At 38.4% G+C, this 21704-nt stretch overlaps 1 protein-coding gene across 4 annotated transcripts in view; it reads left to right on the forward strand.

Annotated features, from left to right (window-relative positions):
• ctnna2 (catenin alpha 2) overlaps positions 1-21704 on the forward strand; it is a 701347-nt gene that overhangs the window by 224242 nt on the left and 455401 nt on the right. For all 4 annotated transcript variants that reach the window (XM_062981835.1, XM_062981834.1, XM_062981832.1 and 1 more), the window contains exon 7: positions 17976-18179. In XM_062981835.1, coding sequence (XP_062837905.1) covers positions 17976-18179 — 204 coding nt within the window. The remainder of the gene's footprint in view (positions 1-17975; positions 18180-21704) is intronic.

The following is a 21704-nucleotide window of genomic DNA, read 5'->3' on the forward strand; positions in this document are numbered from 1 at the left end:
TCAGGCAAGGCCCCATGTAAGCCGCCCCGAATCCCTTCGGGGAGATGGGGCGGGGTATAAAAATAAAGTTGTTGTTATTATTATTATTATTATTATTATTATTATTATTATTATTATTATTATCCTGGGATTGTGGGGTTTCACAAGGACACAAATCCACTATGAGCAGTAGTAAACCAATTACAAAAGTAAATATTTTTTACAACTTATATACAGCCGCAATGAACATGTCTACAAAGAACTCTCTTGGCTACAATCAGTCACTGTGAATATAACAGGATTATGTTCTTTGTATACATGTTCATTGTTGTATATAAGTTGTAAAAAAATTACTTTTGAGATTGGTTTACTACTGCTCATAGTGGATTTGTGTCTTTGTGATTCAGGGAATCCATTTTCTTTTTTATTGTGGGTTTTCAACCAGTACACCCTGACTTTGCCAGAAGCTGTAGAAGTTGTATCCCATGACTTCAAGGCCGTCTGGGAAGCACAATGGGGGCTGATTTGGACCAATCTAGAGTCCATATGAGACACTGATAAACTAGCTCATTGTGTTCTTTTGTGTCCAAAACAAGACACAACCATGTCAAATGGTAAACAAAGGGAAGCGTCTAGTGAAACAAAACAAAACTGAATTTTTGCTTTCCTTGCTTCCAGAATTAGCTAGTCACAGAGTAACTGACATAATAAAAGCAACTGCTTTCCAACAATGTTTTGTCAACAATGCCAATGGCAAGGAAAGAAATATGGAAACAAGGAGAAGGTGCGAGATGGAAGACAAAGCTGTGGTGATACAAAAACATAGCCTGTTGTTGTTGTGGCTGTTATTATTGCTGTGTCATTTTTAAACATCCACAGCTACTATAGGATTGTGACACAAAAACAGAGTGCCAATAAACAGAGGAATGTAGTTACTGTCACCACAGCAGCAGTTGGAAACAGATTAATCTCTTCCTCTTGCACAGAGCTGAGAGGATGCTGTTGGTTTTTGGGACCACAGTTTCCAGAATCCTCAGACAAGCATGACTGCTAACCAAATTAACAGTACAAAAGGAATTTGTCCAGACTCTGCTACTGGAAATTAAAATAGAATTAATAACATAAAAGTCCTCAAATACTTTAAGAAATGTGATGTCTGTAGTTTTTGTTCTGCTTTTTCTTCTCCCAGTGAATGAAAAGTTGAAGTGGTTGTTGTGTGTTTTCCAGGCTGTATGGCCACCTTCCAGAAGTATTTTTTCCTGATGTTTCGCCCACATCTATGGCAGGCATCCTCAGAGGTTGTGAGGTATATGGAGAAACTAAGTAAGGAAGGTTTATATATCGGTAGAAAGTCCTGGGTGGGGAAAGAACTTTTGTCTGTTGGAGGCCAATGTGAATGTTGTAATTAATCACCTTGATTAACATTCAATGGCCTTCCAAGCATCACATCCTGGCCTGGGGAAATCATTTGTTCAGAGTCGTTAGCTGCCCCTGATTGACTCATGTCTGGGATTCTTTTTTTTTCAGAGTGTTGCTCCTTATTTACTGTTCCGATTTTCGAGTTTTTTTTAATACTGGTAGCCACTAGCCAGATTTTGTTCATTTTCATGGTTCCCTCCTTTCTGTTGAAATTGTCCACATGCTTGTGGATTTCAGTGGCTTCTCTGTGTTGTCTGACATGATAGTTGTTGCGAGTGGTTGAGCATTTTGTGTTCTGAAAAAATATACTGTGTCCAGGTTGGTTCATCAAGTGCTCTGCTATGGCTGACTTCTCTGGTTGAGTCAGGAGATAATACTTCTAGAACATGGCCATACAGCCCACAAAACACACAACAACCCTGTGATTCCGGCCATGAACGCCTTCGACAACATAAAAGTTGAAGGCAGACCCATAGCCAGAATTTTGATTCGGGAGGGGGGGGGGTGGCTGAGTCTGGGTGGGAGAGGATCTACCCTAGCAAACCTTTTGTATCGTTATCCCAATAGCCCCATGCATATGGGATATATTGAGCATGGTGATCAGATCATGATATGAATGAACATAACAGTTCAAATAATAAGTGTAAGGCCTTCTTGCGGACCACTCTGAGAATTTGGGGGGGGGAGGCTTATACTCGGGTGAGGGCCCTGGTGGGCTTATATCCAGGTCGGCTTATACTCAAGTATATATGGTATATTTATTATTTTTCTCTATTATTATTGGTATTGTTACATTTATCATTTTACTCTATTAATTATTATTATTACATTTATTATTTCAGTCTATTATTATTAAAAGGATACATAAGCACATTTACATTGAAGAAGATGAAAATAATGATTTAATCAGAGTTGAACAGTCATATCTTAAATTCCAGTTTGATGTAAAAACATTTAAACTACTGATGCCTCAATTAATGTAATTTTATTGGTATCTCTGCTCATACTGGAGTCAATGTTTTTCCAGTTTTTTTGTGGTAAAATTAGGTGCCTCGGCTTATATTCGGGTTGGCTTATACTCGAGTATATATGGTATTTGTATATGTATATGTGAATAGTTTCCAGCCTGAGGGCTTGTCTACTTGAACAAAAAAGTGGAATAACTCAAATCCAGTGCTGACTGTCTCCATGATACATGGGGACTTCTGGTGAGTGTCCTAGGTTTTCTGTCCTGAACTTGCCTTTGTTCTTCTTTAGACAAAGTTGGGGAATCGTTTGGAGTTTCCACAAACCTCACAGTCATCTGTATAACTGAATCAAGTTCTATTTGATCTGATCTTCTGTCTAGATGGACACTGCTACCATCACTTTTTCTCTGTATTGTCTAGAGTAGGGAAGGGAATGGCATTTATATTGTTCTAGATGTTATTGTTCACAAAAGGTTATCCCAATAAGCTGGAAGTTTCAAAGGGGGTAAAGGAAAATATACATTACAGTCTTTGTTTGTTTTAAGTCCAAGGAGCTTTGTAGCTGAGAAGATTTTCCAGGTCCCTCTTTCTCAATGGCTGTGAATGCAGGAGCAAACCTCAGCCTCAGTCCAAATGACCTATGTTTGAAGACACAGTCTTCCTCTGATGCCAAAGGACTGATTGGAAGGTGCTTGAGACTCCTCAGCGTCGTTCAGGTTGGCCCTGAATATGAAGCATAAGTCTCAAGGGTAAGAACCTCAGAATTGGTGCTGAGAGGTAACTTAATCAAGGGCTTTTAGAGCCAAGTCTCTCTCTCACATCCATCTGGTAGAGAGATTGATGGTGGAATGAAAAAGGAAACACTGTCCTACTCCAGGAAGAGGTGGAGTCAAACAATTGAGCTGAGGGAGCAGTATAACTGATGCAAACAACATTGATTGACGGCTATAAATAACCAATCAGTCCAACTACATTTACAGGGTAAAAGCAAAATCAGGCATGATACAATAATTCAAATCTTGCAACTTACAGTTTGACATATAGATGGCGCCACTCGCGCTGTCACAGGATCACTTTATTCCTTTCTTGCTGGTCATTTGGGTGCCTAGGTCTGACACCAGCAGACATGGCCACAACAACCAGGCATTTGCAAGGGAGTTCTGTGACCAGCAAGGAACAGCAGCGGTGACATTGAGGCAAGGTGATGGCCCAGTGAGGCTGATGTAGCCTCATCCCATCTGGTCCATTTGGCCACCAACACAGCATTGGCTTCATGCATTTGGCTAACATCACGGTCCCTCTGGGGCCAGTGTAGATGCAGCCTCCATCTCTGTGATTGCTTGCAGCAAATCATGTCGACTAGTACAAAGAAACAAAGTGAATAACATTAGGAATAATAAGCATTGAAGTAAATTTAGGCTAAAGATTCTTAATCCTATACTTTGTCAATCCAGATTTTCCTCTCTCGTAGTCTTGCAGAGATGTAGCAGCAGTGAGGTGCTATTTTAAGTGGGAAAATGTATAAAGGATGTCATGGAACCCTTTTTGCTCCTTTGTTGCTGTATTAAAGTTTTATCTTCTGAGGGTTCTTCAATTACCTATAAGAAAATATATGATGTGTAATTTAGCATTTACATCTTTAAACTTCTTCCTTTCAACTTTTGTTCTGCACCATTGAGAGCCTGAGAAATGTCATTTATTTCCTATGTTATAATGACATCTAGTGGATACTGTGTAGAACAGCTAGCCTCTATTGCAAATATACAAATGTTTTAAATTCATGAGCTGACCTAGCTAGCCTTTAAATCTCTGGCGATTTTTGTCCCCTACAGTTGACAGTGATTGATTTCAGTGCTAGTTCATGATCTGAGTGCTAAATGCTAGGGATTTTAGCACGTTCCTGGAAAAGGCCTCTAAAGATGCTGCATGCAATTTTCTGCTGACTGTGAAACAATGAGACTTGGATAAGATAAATCATATCAAGGGGAGGATAATGAAACGGTGGCATTGACCCTAACCCTGAAATAAAAAAGAATGTTGCATTATAGTCATCCCTATAACAAGCCTTGGTATGATTGCAAAGAGGAGAAAGAAATGAGAAGAAAACAAAGCAAGGAAAAGGCCAAAGAAGAATAGGAAAGGGAACGTAAGATATAGACTCATGCAATACTAAAGTTGGAAGGAGATCCATTGATCATTGAGTCCAACATCACAACCCCTTTAATGCAGGAACACCAGCTATACCTGTGGTTCTCAACCTGTGGGTCCCCAGGTGTTTTGGCCTACAACTCCTAGAAATCCCAGCCAGTTTACCAGCTCTTAGGATTTCTGGGAGTTGAAGGCCAAAACATCTGGGGACCCACAGGTTGAGAACCACTGATCTAGAGCATCCCTAGCAATTAGCTGATTCACTTCCTCTCTGTGACAGCTTTTGATCATGGACTAAGCAAACTGGCTTTATTTGAATGAATACATATTTGTTGAAGTTGGTGTCTATAAAATACACAGTAGAGCAGTCTGTACACTAGGGGATCAAAAGGACATAGGTTAAACATTAGAAATGGGAATATCCCAAAAATCTGTTGCAGACAATTTTGGCTTCTCTGTCTTGCATCTCCAGACAGGGATTGGAATAAGAAACAGCTAAATTAGAATGTGTGCATGAATTGCATTCAGTTGAGAGTACTTTGAAGGGAGACAATGATTTCATGGCACACTACTCAGTATTCGACATCCCAGCTTCTAAGTCATTTTCTCATGACAGCTTTACTGAACCACTTTACAGGTCCTATACCCATATCTGCACCCATGAATTAGATCAAAATCATCTTCTACTACAGTAACGTCTCACTTACTCAACATAAATGGGCTGGCAGAACATTGGATAAGCACGGTAACGTTATGTAGTAATTACTGTATTTACAAATTTAGCATCAAAACATCACAATGTATTGAAAACATTGACTACAAAAACATTGGCTACTAACAAATTGACTACAAATAAAGATAGAATTGCATACAATGAACTTACAGTAACAACATTGTCGAAAATTAAATCCGTAAAAAGTGCCGTCCTTGCTGCCTAGAGCAACAGCTGTGGATCCGGGTGGGAGGCAGGCTGTGTTGGATAATCCAGAACGTTGGATAAACGAAGTTTGGATAAGCGAGACTCTACTGTATTTATGTTACCTGGTTATCCTGTCTGTCACTTTTGTTCCTTTATTTTTCTCTTTATGGCCATCAACTGTAATTGAAACTGAAATTTTTCCTGCATCACCCATACCCACACATTTTGCGTTTCTATTACACTCCACTCCCCATTGCTATACATATCTTTCCACAGAGAATTTGCTCCATGCTTATGATGAAGTAAACAGGAGGTCATGAAACTTATGCTAGAAATGTTTTTTTTGTCACAGTTAGTATTAATGGTGCTTTGGGAATATTTTATACCACTTTATTCTAAAATACACACTCACGCATAATGAAAACAGTAAGATCTGATCATCAAAAGGTAGCTGTTAAATAGTATCTCTCCAATATTATAATATGTTGCAATAATAAAAGCATGCAGAAACCAATGATATTGGCACAGTGATATAATATAAAAGAACAAGTTTTTTTGTAAATACAAATTAAAGATACCTGGCTGAGCTAAACAACTCTAGAAAGTCTTCTCTGGGGTTGATCTACAGTAGGCATGGGCAAACTTTGGCCCTCCCTCCAGGTGTTTTGGACTTCAACTCCCACAATTCCTACCAGCCTACCGGCTGTTAGGAATTGTGGGAGTTGAAGTCCAAAACACCTGAAGGGCCCAGGTTTGCCCATCTCTGATCTACAGTTGCCTTGCTTGCTACTGTGGCATCCTTGGGCCTTCAGTGTTCCTGAAAGTTACAACGAAAAGGCAAAGCTGGCCCTAGGAATCCTATATCTAAATGAATCTCACTATCTTTCTCATTCAAAACGAGCATCTCCATGCTGTAGAATCACATTTGACCAACATCAGGTCACTGAGAGATTTCTCCTGCCAACAGTTAAAGATGAACTGAAGGGATGGAAACACAGAAGAGGAAGGCGGAATTGTCCAGCGACTTGCTATGATTAGTTGTTCATCTCCTGAACTCAATTGTCCCTAGCTGTTAATTTTCTTCCCTCCTCCTCCTTCCCAACAACTGCAGTAACAACCAGAAAGGAGGGAGATGAATAGGGAAAGGCAGAGAAATAATGCCAATGCAAAGTTCTTGGAGCGTTGTGCAACTTCCTGGCTCTCGCAGAAAAAGTTGTGCAACTTCCTGGCTCTCGCAGAATATGTGCTTTGTTTGCAAAAGATCCCTGATGAGGCTTGCCTGCGGGATATCCTATAAGCAACCTTAGACAACTGTTGCCTGACAATTTAGGCAGTGCAATCATTAGGATCAATTATCCACTATTACATAAATCAGTCTCCTGTTTTATTTATTTATTATTTATTTATTTACACTATTTATATTCTGCCCTTCTCATCTCGGGCAGATCACAATGTACACATACATGGCAAACATTCAATGCCATATGAACATAGAGACAAAGACAGAGACATAGAGGCAATTTTAACCTTCTCCAGCTTCCATCGGGTATGCTCGATTCTGGCCACAGGGGGAGCAGCTGCTTCATCAATCACTGTGACGCCGAGTCCTTGGATACTTCCGCATTCCAAACACTGCTGGATGATTTTTATGTTGCCGTAAATTAGTTAAATTAGCCTCCCCACATAAGTGGTACCTAAATTTCCTACTTGATAGATGCAACTATCTTTTGGGTTGCTTAGGTCAACAACGAGCAGGGCTATTTTTTATTTTAATGGTCGGGTGCTCACTCCAACACGGGTTGGCCTCGAAATCATGACCTCTTGGTCAGAGTGATTTATTGCAGCTGGCTACTAACTAGCCTGTGCCACAGCTCGCCCCCCTGTTTTCCTATAAGGATAATATATAATTTGTAAGTCTGCAAGATTCATGACATAGGAAGTGTTGTCAGGATTACTACAGCAAAGACTGCACAATCCAATATAGAATTTGGATTAATTTTGGGCAGGACTAGCTTCTCTCGGCTCTAAAAGAACTAGTATTGCCAAAGAGATTTAAATTACCAGTAAAGGAAGATAATATAGTTCCCATAGACTGGTATTATAAGAAGACTTCTTTCAGTCTGCCTTCCGATAACTTTTCTATTGCTTTTTTTCCCCTGGGAATTGAATGTTATCATTTCTTTCCTTATTGGTAATGCTTATAATTCTGAAATGTATTGTCATGTGGAACGAAAATGTCTCCTAATTGGTTTCTGAAGCTTTTTGTTACAATTGCTGAGTTGCAGCTTCTGCAAGAAGTATGATGCTACTGACAAGGTTTCTTTTGCCAATTTCCATCCACATCCTAACACAACATAATTATTTGTGATAGCGGAATTAAAACACCCGTTGTTGTTTCTGGATCCCAATAGCGAGAATCTCAGTACCTATCATTATCTCAGCAAAACTGTCATCTTTAGAAACACGATGATTGGTGACAGTGTATATTAACTAGAATATCTATGCATATCTCTCAATGGTGCATAATGTGGGTGTTCTACATGTCCTCTGTAGTATGTTGGCATTATACATTTTCAGAAACATCAGCAAACCATCACAACAACCAAAAAGCTTGAACAGACCTGCCACAAAATTCTTCAAAATTCTGCATTTTATTGTTGTTCTCAGAACACTGCCTCCTTTCAATTGAGTAGTCAAGGCTAGAGGTAGATAGAAATGTACTTGAACATTCCTAGTCTTGGTAAAAGTATTATTTTTTGAACTTCACAAAACTTGTTGAAAAACAGAAGAAGCTAACTTTCACATAATTGAAACACACACACACACAAACACATAAATGAGGAAATGTTATTCATGAATGGCACAATGTTGGCCCAGATAGCCCAATGGATTTCTCCCAACTCATTTGATTCTTGACAAAAATAGGAAAGGTGCTACAAGTTGTGTGGATTTCAGTAAAAGATGAAGACTCGTTGCAACCTGATAGAAAAGAGCAACAGGAGGAAAATACAATTGGAATCTGAAGAAACTCAACAAAATCAATATTTTTTTTACATTCATAAGCCAAGGCATTGGTGTTTAACTAAGCATATTCTCATTTAATGCTTCTCTCTCTTTTTCATTGGCTCATTTACTTTAAAATGAATGTGGTTGACTGCTTCCTCCCATCGATCAATGTGTCATCTAATTCTGAATGCTCCAGTTGATGCTGGAAAGTGCCCGGAGGAAAGTGTCCAGAGGAGGGTGACTAAAATGATCAAGGGTCTAGAGAACAAACCCTGTGAGGAGCGTCTTAAAGAGCTGGGTATGTTTAGCCTGCAGAAGAGAAGGCTGAGAGGAGACATAATAGCCATATACAAATATGTGAGGGGAAGTCATAGGGAGGAGGGAGCAAGCTTGTTTTCTGCTGCCCTGGAGACTAGGACACGGAACAACGGCTTCAAACTACAGGAAAGGAGATTCCACCTGAACATAGGAAGAACTGTGAGAGCTGTTCAGCAGTGGAACTCTCTGCTCCAGAGTGTGGTGGAAGCTCCTTCTTTGGAGGCTTTTAAGCAGAGGCTGGATGGCCATTTATCAGGGGTGCTTTGAATGTGCTTTTCCTGTTTCTTGGCAGAATGGGATTGGACTGGATGACCCATGCGGTCTCTTCCAACTCTTATGATTCTATGATTCTGTGTACCTGTTGGGTCTCTAAAAAGTGGTCCCATGTTTTGTTGAATCACTTTTGTATATTGAACATTGGCAAACCATATTCTTGGCACTGAGTCACTTTGCTCTGTTGTGCAATGATGATGCTTTAATTAAACTTGTGATCAGTCAGTTGTAAAGTTGCTTCAGTATGTTCCATGTGTAACATTGTGGTAATGATTTGCACACACATGGAGTTGTCGGATGGAGGTGGGGAGATAGTTGTAAGTTGTGTGAATGCAGATAGTATAGTCTGAAAACACATAAAGAAATTGGGTAGTCTGCTTGGGACTAACTGGAAAAAACAAAACTCCAGCATAAACTTTCTTGGCCTCAATCCACTTCATTGGATGCATCAGTGAAATGGGCCCAATCCATCCTCTTTTTCCTACACTGATGAGTTAAGAGAAAAAAGGATATTGGTGCCAGACCATGTGCACAGTGGAACACATCACATTGTAACTGATTGTGTTATTCACACTCTGAAGTGTGAAGCTGATTCAGAGTTTTGCTAATACTCCAGAGCATTCCTCGAGTTTCCTTAGCACAGGGCTAAACTGGTTCAACATGGTTTACCCCACTTTAAAGAACGGGATTCCCTGGACATCATCCAGTAGTGACTTCTGGACCACTTTGGCTTTTTTGGCTGGTGTCACCAAACCCACAGGACTAGTTCATGAGAAATATGTGGTGAGACCATTGTCTGATCTATAGCCCCCACCTTTCCCAGTTTGTTAGGCACTGTTCCAATTAACCCTCTGGGTTGTTGTGTGTTTTCTGGGCTGTATGGCCATGTTTTGGAAGCATTCTCTCCTGACGTTTCACCTACATCTATAGCAGGCATCCTCAGAGGTTGTGGGCAAAATGTCAAGAGAGAATGCTTCTGGAACATGGCGATACAGCCTGGAAAACACACAACAGCCCGGTGATTCCAGCCATGAAAGCCTTCGACAACAAATTAACCCTCTGTTTCCCCAGTATTCAGCTGTTTTTAAAATGTCCCAGTTACCCTCATCTCCTCCCGCTTTCCTTCTTTGTCCTTAGCTTACTTCAGTTGCTGCAAATTGAGTTCAAAGTCTCAAACTACTTTGTACTCAGTTAAATCACAGGAGGAAGTAGAGATGAGGGGGCAGGATCTTTCCCTTCCTAATAGGCTCAGGCAAAATAAAATCATTACAGACTTTCCCAAGTTCTGTGTTTATCATTATTGACTTTGTCTATCATGACAACACTTTGATATATCTTGGCTACACGAGTCCTAGGTTTCATGTTGGAGGTTATGCTGACCCAGCAAGAAGCTTTGTATACTAAAGCTAATTGGCAGGGTTGTGTGCCATTAAAGAAGATAGGTTGGTTGTATTATTTTGAGCTCCGGGAAGGCAGATGGAATGAAGAATATAGATAAACATTTGTCAAAAGTCTGAATGGCCTAGTTTTCATCAGAAGTTTATGTCAGAAATATTTAGAGAGAGGAAAGCTGGCTCATAGTCAAGTTGTAATAGATAGGATAAGAATAATCAGTTGTTATAATGGTTGTCTTTGAATATTACCAGCCTTGGCTAGTACATGATCTGGTCACTTCCCTTTGAGAGGCAACCACTTTGTTTCCTGATCCACGTACAATATTGGAAATGTAATCCATGTTGGTTATTCTACCACAAGAACATTTTCTGTTCCTTTGTCTTTGATACCTAGGTATCTCAGGACAATTAATCATAATCTGAATTTTGTCAGGTTTTGATTTATGACTTTAATAGTTTTGATTAATTGCGAATGTAAATGAGCTAGAACACTTTACATTAGTCAATCATTTACTGTCAGTAGCTGTAGGAAAGTTAAGGATGCTGTTTAGACATTTTGGGTAACTCAGAAGTAAGCTTTTGTCTGATTCATCTTAATTTTTAAATGACTTATCTTATTTCCTTGCCAATGCATAAAACATTTTTTTAGAAGTGCAGAAATTGAATACCTCACAGTGTAATGGGCTGGAACAGGACTCAGCTCAAATTGATTTAGTTCTAACTTACTGTCAAAAGAGAGGAGACTATTTATTAGAAGCTGTATAAAGCAACTCCACCTCTCTCTTTTTATTTCTCTGAATATGCGTATGTCTAAAAGAAGGAGATACACCCAGAAAGGCATGGCAGCCGGACAAGATGGTGTGTGGCAGACTGAGTCCATGAAATGTCAGATATTTTCAGGGTTGAAGAGGAGGGAAAGGGATTTTTCAGACTGAAATTTGGCTTGCTGTAGAAATAATTCCCTTGTGCTCCCATATTTGGCATTTTTCTTCCTTGTGATGATACTAAAATGCCATCCAGCACTATGCCATCTTTTTAGCAGTGATGCTGAAAGTGTCCAATCCCTCCCACTTGTTCTTCTCTTTGTTTTACAAATTCTGAAGTTGTAATAGTTTTTTTTCCTTCTTGCATTGCTTGGCAGAGTCTGATGAAGGTTGCACCTCTGCCTTTGACAGGAATGGAGGGCAGTTCGCAATCAGGACTCCTATGGCCTATTTTTTATAACATAGTATTTCTTGCAAAATCAACCTGGCTATCTTGGGTTTTTTTTTAATGATTCTTTGATTTCCCTTTCCTTTCTTTTTCTCTTTCTTTTTCTGAAGTATCTTCTATTTAATGTTTGTGTGGTAGCCACAGAGGTCACTTAGGTTATTGCTTCAGAAGACTTGTTTTTCTTGGGATGGTTCTTGCAGTCACAGCCTGTTTTATTGGGCAGCAGGTGATGTGCTCTGAGTGCCCTAGGACAGAGGACAAAATAGCAAGTACTCTGCATTTTTAAAGAAGCTGCCTTAAGCAATATTTATTTTATTTATTTATTTACAGTATTTATATTCCGCCCTTCTCACCCCGAAGGGGACTCAGGGCAGATCACATATTGCACACATATAAGGCAAACATTCAATGCCATAACATAGAACAGAGACAGAGACAGATGCAGGCATGGGCTGGCCTCGAACTCATGACCTCTTGGACAGAGTGATTTGTTGCAGCTGGCTGCTATCTAGCCTGCGCCACAGCCCGGCCTGTTGTAAATTAGAAAATTGACTGTTGTAAATTAGAAAATATCCCAAAGATGATACACATCCCCTTGCTATTGAGAGAAAGGATCCTGCAAAAAGAGGAAAGATACCATTTGGGAGTCTGTGTTACTGCCTGGATTGCAAATCCAGTTACAGATGTCTGGCAGGAGGCATTACTGTGAAAATGAAAAGTCCTTAATGTAGTCATGCTAAAAAAAATCAGGGAGGTTTTTCCAACTAAAACAATTATTTGAATTGTGTGTAGTATCATACTTTGCAGTGGTTCTTTGAGTGTGAATGGATAACTCTATAGCTTTGCTCCCCAGAAGTTGAAGAACAAGTGTGATTAGGAGCTCTTCCGGCTCTGAGTCTAATCTATTTCTAAGAGCTGTTCAGTCCAGTAATTGGGTTTTGAAAACATTTCTTTCCTTCCCAAAATATATCAAGAAAATCTAATTGCTGCCATGCTTCGTTTGTTGCTGACCTCTCTACTTTACTACATAGAACTGTCTGGGAAAAATGTTTTCAATTTATTCTTTGTAATCGAAATCAAGGGGTCTGGGCCACTTCTTCCTCCAGCCTTTGTACCTTTGTAGATCAAAGTTCCCAGGGAGGGATAAGATGGGAGAGATTATCTGTATTAAGACCAGCCTGGATTGCTTTATAGTTACAAAGGGGGGGGGGGGGGGATGCGGCCATAAAGAAACAAGATAAAATCTTCAAGTGTAAAGAGAAGTCATATCATTTGGTGAAAAAGTCACAATAATCCCAATCATAGTCTTTTTGATTTCTATGTATTTTTCAACTATGAAGCCGCTCTTGAAGCTATACAGAGAAGGAGGCTGAAAGGAAAATATCAATTCATTATAAATATGGTGCTAGACAAGATTTCTACAGATGCCATGGACTACTAAAAAGACAAGCGAGGAAACCTGAGAGTAAATCAAAGAGTAGTTGTGGACTTGTCTTTGACTCATTTTTCAGGAATGGGCAGAAGGCAGGCCTTGGTAGATTTGGTCTATTGGTAGATTTCTGGGTGATTTGCAGAAGATTGACAAGGCTTCCTGATTCCCAACTGTTTAGTAATAAGAGGAACAAATTGAACTCTTCTACCCTATTGTAGTGCTGAAGCAGAGAAAGTGTAGGATAACAAGATTTCTCTGTGTGTTTACTGTTGGAGGATTATACCAAATTAATGTAATCTGACTTTGTTCTTGCAACATTGGACCTAATGAGCCATCCTATGTTCAGGACTGGTCAGATGAATGATATTCTACTGTTATGGCCAATTTTGAGGAAGTACTGGTGTTTACTATATAAGCCCCCCTCGACATATACTCGATTGAGGGTCCTGGCTGGCTTATATTTGGATCGACTTATACTCGAGTATACAGTGTTCCCTCACTTATCACTGGGGTTAGGTTCCAGGAACACCCGCAATACGTGAAAATCTGTGAAGTAGGGACACTATATTTATTTTAATATTTATACATTATTTTAGTAGTTATAGACTATTTTAAGTCTTTAAATCGCCTCCTTCTCCTCCTGTTGCCACGTGGGCTCCTTTTTTCTCCCTTTGGTTTCTCCTTCCTCCTTTCCTTAGGCTGTAAATTGTATTTTTTTATGATTTATAATATTCTTTTAGAGGTTATTGAAAAACCACAAAACAGCAAATCCGTGAAAAGTGAACCGCGAAGTAGTGAGGGAACACTGTATAGGTAATCAGAGTTGGACAGTCTTATCTTAAATATTCAAAAACATTTAACCTACTGATACTTCAGGTAATGTAATTTTATTGGTACAGTAGAGTCTCACTTATCCAACACTCACTTATCCAACACATTTTTGTAGTTAATGTTTTCAATACATCGTGATATTTTGGTGCTAAATTCATAAATACAGTAATTACTGCTTAGCATTACTGAATATTGAACTACTTTTTCTGTCAAATTTGTTGTATAACATGATGTTTTGGTGCTTAATTTGTAAAATCATAACTTAATTTGATGTTTAATAGGCTTTTCCTTATTCCCTCCTTATTATCCAACATTTTCGCTTATCCAACGTTCTGCTGGCCCGTTTATGTTGGATAAGTGAGACTCTACTGTATCTATTTTTAGTTTTGAAATTTACCAGTAGCTGCTGCATTTCCCACCTTTGTCTTATACTCGGGTCAATAAGTTTTCCCAATTTTTTGTGGTAAAATTAGGTGCCTCGGTGTATATTCAGGTCAGTTTATACTCCAGTATATACGGTAATTACTTATTTATAGGAGACTAAATATTGATAAGGGAACTCTTTCAGTTGATGTGAAGAGCATAACTTTTCAGACATTTCATGTTAATGACACTCATTTTAGACATGCATCATTTTGTAGCACAATAATTCTATTTTATTAGCAAACTATAGAGGTTAAACTAGGCATGGTCAAACTTCGGTCCTCCAGGTGTTTTGGACTAATTCCCAGAAATCCCAGACAGCTTATCGGCTGTTGGGAATTGTGGGAGTTGAAGTCCAAAACACCTGGAAGGCTGAAGTTTGCCCATGCCTGGGTTAAATCAACCTCTTATAAAGACTACCACATATATAAATAGCAATAGTGGAACGTATGGGGATACAACATATCTCATGAAAACTTTTCATTTATATTTTTAGAAAATACATAATTTATTGCCTATTTCATATAGAAGTTTCTCATTATGTCCACACAGCAGACAATACAGTGTGTCATGACAAACCGTTTGGAAAGCTGTATGCTAGAAAGACTTGGATGAAGGCAACCAATCATTCCCAGAAAGCCTGTGTAGTGAAGTTTTAGGGCAATAAAAGATATCAAAAGGCAGAGGCTTTCCTCTGTGAGATTCAGAAAATGTTTGAACTCTCACTGACAGGGTTTGAAGTTGACACAGAGAGAGTTTTCACTCGATAGAAACAGGATTTTGGATTTGATGAAGACTGGAGATCTACCTAAGGTTTTGGGGAGCTGAAATAATAGACGAATAGAGGTTAAAGTATTGTTCTACTTTGCTTAATAAACCTATTCTTGTTTTAAAACTGTCTCTGGCTGCCTATCAAGCCCGAATTGGAGTCAGGTCACACATACCAAAACTGAAGAACCCACCCAAGAAGTTCACATATAAAGGCACTGTAACCCAATCCAACAAGGGGATAAACTCTCCAACCTGTTTTATGACCAGATAGAGAAGATTTTTTCCAAAGCCAGAGATGAATGAAAGTCATTTGGAGGCTACCTGAGACCTGTGGTTACATTTTCCCCACATTTGATCTAGTACAGGCTTTACCTTTTACGTTTTCAATTGCAATATGCTTTTAAATGGTTTAAATTATTTTATTGGTACACCATTCTGAGATTCTGTGACAGAGGCTTATATAGAAATATTTTAAATATACAAACAGATTTTATGCTTCATTTCACCTCTATCATTCTATGAAGATGGTATTGGTTTCCAGTTTGCAACTTGTAATATGGATCTGTAGTTTTGATTATTCTTTAGCTTCAATTGTTCAGCCAACCCCAATGAACAAACAAATAAGTGGCTTTGGTTCACAATTCTGCAATGACAACCATACAACTGTAACATAGTGAAGTATTGGGTGCTATATCTGTTGCCTAAATAACACAATAATCGTTCATAGCTGCAATTCCCTGGCATTTTGGATGTGTTAAGCTAAAATGATATTTGTTAATTAAATACACTTCCTAATGGTTTTGTATCCTCATCAGAGAGGCAGTTAACCAATAACATAAAATGCATCTCAACAGTTTACCATCTCATATTCAAATTTATATGATTTGTAATATTTGTGTTCTTTTGTAATACAAGCGTTCATTTACAGTACTTGCGCTCCACTGATACCTGTTAAGGTCGTTTATAGCCAAGTGTGCATGTATTTTGAGAACAAGATACTTTAAGATTTGCCATTTCAGCATTCCTGTGATGTTCCAATAATTTGTACTACTGATAACTTAGCCGTATATATCGCATATACTCTTGTATAAAAAAACCTTCATGTATAAATCAAGAATGGGTTTATAAATGAAAAGTATGGATTTTGATATGACCTTTGGATAAGTCAAGAGGCGTTCTATAGAGAAGGGAAAGCACCAATGACACCATAGTGGGCCAGCTGCCACCACTGTATCCTCACCCAGGCATTCAAAAATACCATATATACTCGAGTATAAGCCGACCCGAATATAAGCCGAGGCACCTAATTTTACCACAAAAAAACTGAGAAACCATTGACTCCAGTATAAGCCGAGGGTGGTAAATTTCAGAAATAAAAATAGAAACCAATAAAATTATTTTAATTGAGGCATCAGTAGGTTAAATGTTTTTGAATATTTACATAAAGCTCAAATTTAAGATAAGACTGTCCAACTCTGATCAAATCATGATTCTCATCATCTTCAATGTAAATGTGCTTATGTATCCTTTTAATAATAATAGAGTAAAATAATACATGTAATAATAATAATAATAAATAAAGGAAAATAATACAAGTAATAATAAATAGAGTAAAATAATAAATGCAATAATAATAAGAAGATCGGAGTGAAATAATAAATGTATTGTTAATAATAATAAAAATAGAATAAAATAAATGTAATAGTAGCAACAATAATACAGAAAAATAATAAATGTAATAATACCAATAATAATAGAGAAAAATAATAAATGTACTCGAGTATATTCTCGAGTATAAACTGACCCACATATAAGCCAACCAGGACCCTCACCCGAGTATAAGCCGAGGGGGGCTTTTTCAGTCTTAAAAAAACGGCTGAAAAACTAGGTTTATACTCGAGTATATACAGTACATTCTACTCAGAGCAAGAAATAGTTCCTTTTTTGATAAGTGTTAAGGTTCAACTGTATGGTCCAACCTTTAGTTACCCGAGGGTCAATCAAATGTGAATGTGAGGGCCAGAGACATTCCAGAAAGAAAACAAATTCTTAAAAACTTAAAGCAGTAAGAAGGGTAAACAATTTTTTCCAAATGTTACATTAAAATATTTTTCCAGTAAGAAGGGCAAGGGCCAACAAAAATGAATTGGTGGGCCGCATGCAGCCCAAGGGCCATGGGTTGGACCACACTGGGATATATATATATATATATATATATATATATATATATATATATATGGTGTCTAGATAGGAAAAAGGTAAAGGTTTCCCCTGACGTTAAGTCCAGTCGTGTCCGACTCTGGGGGTTGGTGCTCATCTCAATTTCTAAGCCAAAGAGCCGGCATTGTCCGTAGACACCTCCAAGGTCATGACTGCATGGAACACCGTTATTTATTTATTTATTTATGATCACATTTATATCCTGCCCTTCTCACCCGAAGGGACTCAGGGCGGCTTACAACAGTGGCAACCATTAGATGCCCATACAAATCAATATATAACCTTCCCGCCTTAGCGGTACCTATTGATCTACTCACATTTGCATGTTTTCGAACTGCTAGGTTGGCAGAAGCTGGAGTTAACAGCGGTTGCTCACTCCGCTCCCTGGATTTGAACCTGGGACCTTTCGGTCTGCAAGTTTAGCAGCTCAATGCTTTAACGCGCTGAGCCACTGGAGGCTCCTTATCTAGACATAAATTATGTATCTTATATACTCATGTCTTACATGAGTATATAAGATACATAATTTCAAAGACAACTGATTTCATTTTAGTTGATTGCTATCTTGTCCTTTAGAGAAAATCCTTCATTGCCTAACTGTGCTCATAAACATTATTAGAAACACAACTGTGCTCTTAATGGTCTGAATTTTGACTTTTCAGAACAAGATTATTTTAGATCCCATGACATTCAGTGAAGCCCGATTTCGGCCATCTCTGGAAGAGCGATTGGAGAGTATTATCAGTGGCGCGGCCCTCATGGCCGACTCGTCCTGTACTCGCGACGACCGGCGGGAGAGAATCGTGGCCGAATGCAACGCTGTGCGGCAGGCCCTCCAAGACTTGCTTAGCGAATACATGAATAATGTAAGTGAAGTGCTGCGTTCGATTTCTTATTCCGCAAAGTTCTACTATATGTCTTTAAAGGTGCGTGCACTTTGCCTGTATAGTTCTCACCCATTTCCCAAAAAGAAGTCAATTTAAATAATGTAGAGATGACAGTAAATTGATTCCTTTTTGGAAGACTACTTCAAGGCATGCTGTGAAGGCACAGTAGGCTCATCTTAGTAACTTTGGCTCTGATAAAAACTAGGTAAGGAGTATAAACCACTGCTAGTGATGGTGATGTTGGTGTTTGTTAACTGGAAATAAGACAAGAATGGGATATAACAAAAACAAACTGGTTTATAATAGTGATGCTTCTTTTAGAGTTCACTGAAAGTGATCAGAAATGCATAATGTGTACGCTATTTTAGGCCAAATGCATTCTTCTGAACTGTATCAGAAACCTTATTTTTTCTGGTGTAGATAAATGCATTGGCCCATTTCATGTGTTTTGAAAAAGCTCACTAGAAGTTTGGAAAGTCAAGTCAGATGGTAAATTATTATTTTTCCTTTCACGATGTAATTTCTTTCATCATTAACTGCTGGGACAGATGTGAGAACTCTGGGTTTGTATGTGGGAGGAAACAGTGAAAACATAAAGGAAGTATAGTTGTTTGCTAACAGTCTAATTGGAGCAATTAAGTGTGGTGTGTGGGTTCCCTACAGCTTCTCAGTCATTTCTAGCATGATGGCACTGTGCACAATGAAATATTTGAAATACCTCAAATACAGAGGTTGGAATGTCAAAAAAACAGCAATTACAGTATTTTCTTGCGGAAGTATACATTACGTTATTCAGAATCTAGCTATTCCGGTGTTAGGGATAATCATTTTCTTTGATGGGTGTTTCATAAACATTTCTAGAGTCTCCCCTTAAATGTCGTTTTGGGAAAAATATTAATAATTCCCTTTCTTGAAACACGTGACACAAAAACATAGCTATTGAGTTAATATTCAGTGTACTGCAGAGAAATTTCTTCGCTTCGTGTCAAGAGTTCTGTTTGTTTGAATAATAAAACATTTTCTGCTTCAAGTTAATCACGACTAATGCTATAGAATTTTTTTTCCAGAGAGCAACATAGGTCTTTTTTTGATATTTCAAATGCTTGTTTTCTTGAGAACCACAGGTGGAGATATTATGCCTTTTCATGTTATGAATAAGGAAAGGACAAAAAGCGAAAATCTGCTTTGCCATTTTGAGCTACATTTACCGAAATAAATTGTATTATCTCGTGATAAATTGCATCATGAATTGGTTTTTCTCAGGACTTCTTCACCCCACTACATTCAAGTATCCATATTCTTCAATTGTTTTTTTTAAATGCATGGAAATGTTATTTATTACATCGTTCTTGTGAAAACCAATAATGTGTAGTGTAAAAAAAAAGAGAGAGAAAAAACCTGAAGTATCTTCCCATTGCTTTATTTTATTTGTGACGGCAACCCTTATTTTGATACACTGGATCATTTTTATCATTCAGTCAGATGGAGTTATCTTCAAGGAATCTCTTCTCAGGTAAAGAATTAAGAGGCAGAAATGGCGTTTTGTGTTTTATCAAGTGACAGTTGAGATATTCGAGTGTAAATGACAATAAAAGCTGGATGTGGGTTTATCTTGAGGTGAAAGCTATAAAGAGATTGAGTTAAATAACAGGTGAATATGATGATTTGAGATGTGCCATTTTGGCATCGCTATCTGTACAGTCTTGTCTCACATAAATATTGCTCTGGTTGAAGTCCTAAAACACAGTTCATGGGCTGATTGATTGTTTTCATCTATTACTCGTGGCATCTGTTGTTATGAGCAAACCTTGGCAATAGCGGAACACATTTACCCTTCTGCATAAAATCTTTCTTACTTTATTGGTACTTCTGGGAAAATCTTTACCAATTAAATGTTTGACGTGCAAATGTATGTGTATATATCATAACTGCAATCAACCATGTGTGTGTTCCTTCAAGTTGCCTGTCGACTTATGACAACCCCATTAATTTAATAGACCTTTTAAAGGCAAGGAGTACTTAGGGGTAGTTTCGTCAGTTCCTTCCTCTGAAATACAGCCTGCACACCTGGTACTTAATGACATCTGCCTTTCACATACTTCCAAATACCTTATGTCTCTTGCAAGATCAGGCAAGATTTCGTGCTTTTAGGAGTCTTCTTGGACAGGGAGTTCCTACTTCAGTAAAGTGTTGATGAGAAACCTTCTCATTTGGTGCCACTCATTTGATCTCTCACAGAGATGGCACAAAAGTTGACATTGGAAAATATATACCTTAACATACCTGTACCACAAGTTATGAAGAGTTTTAAGGATTAAAAACAATAACTTAAAACGGCTTTCTAAAATGAAGTAGGAACACGTTTGGAGTATGTGTTGTTGAAGGTTATGATGTTGTGTTGACTGTTTTTTGCCTATGTTTTGTAATGCACTTGTATTTTGTGTCACACTTTGAGTGTTTTGTGAGCTGCCCCGAGTCTCTCTGGGAGATGGTGGCAGAATAAAATAAGATTTTTTATTGTTATTATTTTATTGTATGGCACAGCAAACAAGATAGACATGCTGGATTTCATATCACAAAATCACAAGTCGAACACTTCCCAAGCGTTTAGGACTGTGTGATGTATTTTCGGATGATGCGCACAGATCCCAGTAGGGTGGCTATTTGCAGTTTGCAGATCGTAATTTTGTCAATGTCTATTGTTTCCAAATGCTGGCTGAGATCTTTTGGTACAGCACCCAGTGTGCCCATCACCACCAGGACCACCTGCACTGGTTTCTGCCAGAGTTCAATCTTTAGGTCCTGATAGCGTCTGAGTTTTTCCTGTTGTTTTTTGTCAATGTGACTGTCACCTGGGATGGCAACATCAATGATCCAAACCTTTTTCTTTTCCACAACTGTGATGTCTGGTGTGTTGTGTTCCAGAACTTTGTCAGTCTGGATTCGGAAGACCCACAGTATTTTTGTATGCTCGTTTTTCAATACTTTTGCAGGTTTGTGATCCCACCAGTTCTTTACTGCTGGAAGGTCGTACTTGAGGCATAAGTTCCAATGAATCATTTGGGCCACATAGTTGTGCCTCTGTTTGTAGTCAGTCTGTGCGATTTTTCTTACAACAGCTGAGGATATGATCAATGGTTTCATCAGTGAAATTCACTAATGTGAATTTGGGATCCTTTTAAGCATCTCAGGAAATGGAATAAAATCATAGAATCACAGAATCTGCATTCTGAAGCTGCATTGTATGGCAGTGTGGATGGGACCTCAGATATATTACCCAGAGTTTAATAAAAGGTAGTAATGTCTCATACACGTACTTATAAAATACATCACAGAAGTTTTCAACTGGTCACTCTTCTTTCAAAGGTCACCACATGGCAGGAGAGATAAAATTTTATATGGCAGGTATTTGGTAGTTCAATCTCTTTTCTAGCAAACTAGATGGTGGTAGATAATGGCATTCAGCATGGGTGAGACATATGGGATCTGACCAGAGGCCTTTTC

This window comes from Anolis carolinensis, chromosome 5 (genome assembly GCF_035594765.1).
Source record: "Anolis carolinensis isolate JA03-04 chromosome 5, rAnoCar3.1.pri, whole genome shotgun sequence".
NCBI classification, from domain to species: Eukaryota; Metazoa; Chordata; class Lepidosauria; order Squamata; family Dactyloidae; genus Anolis; species Anolis carolinensis.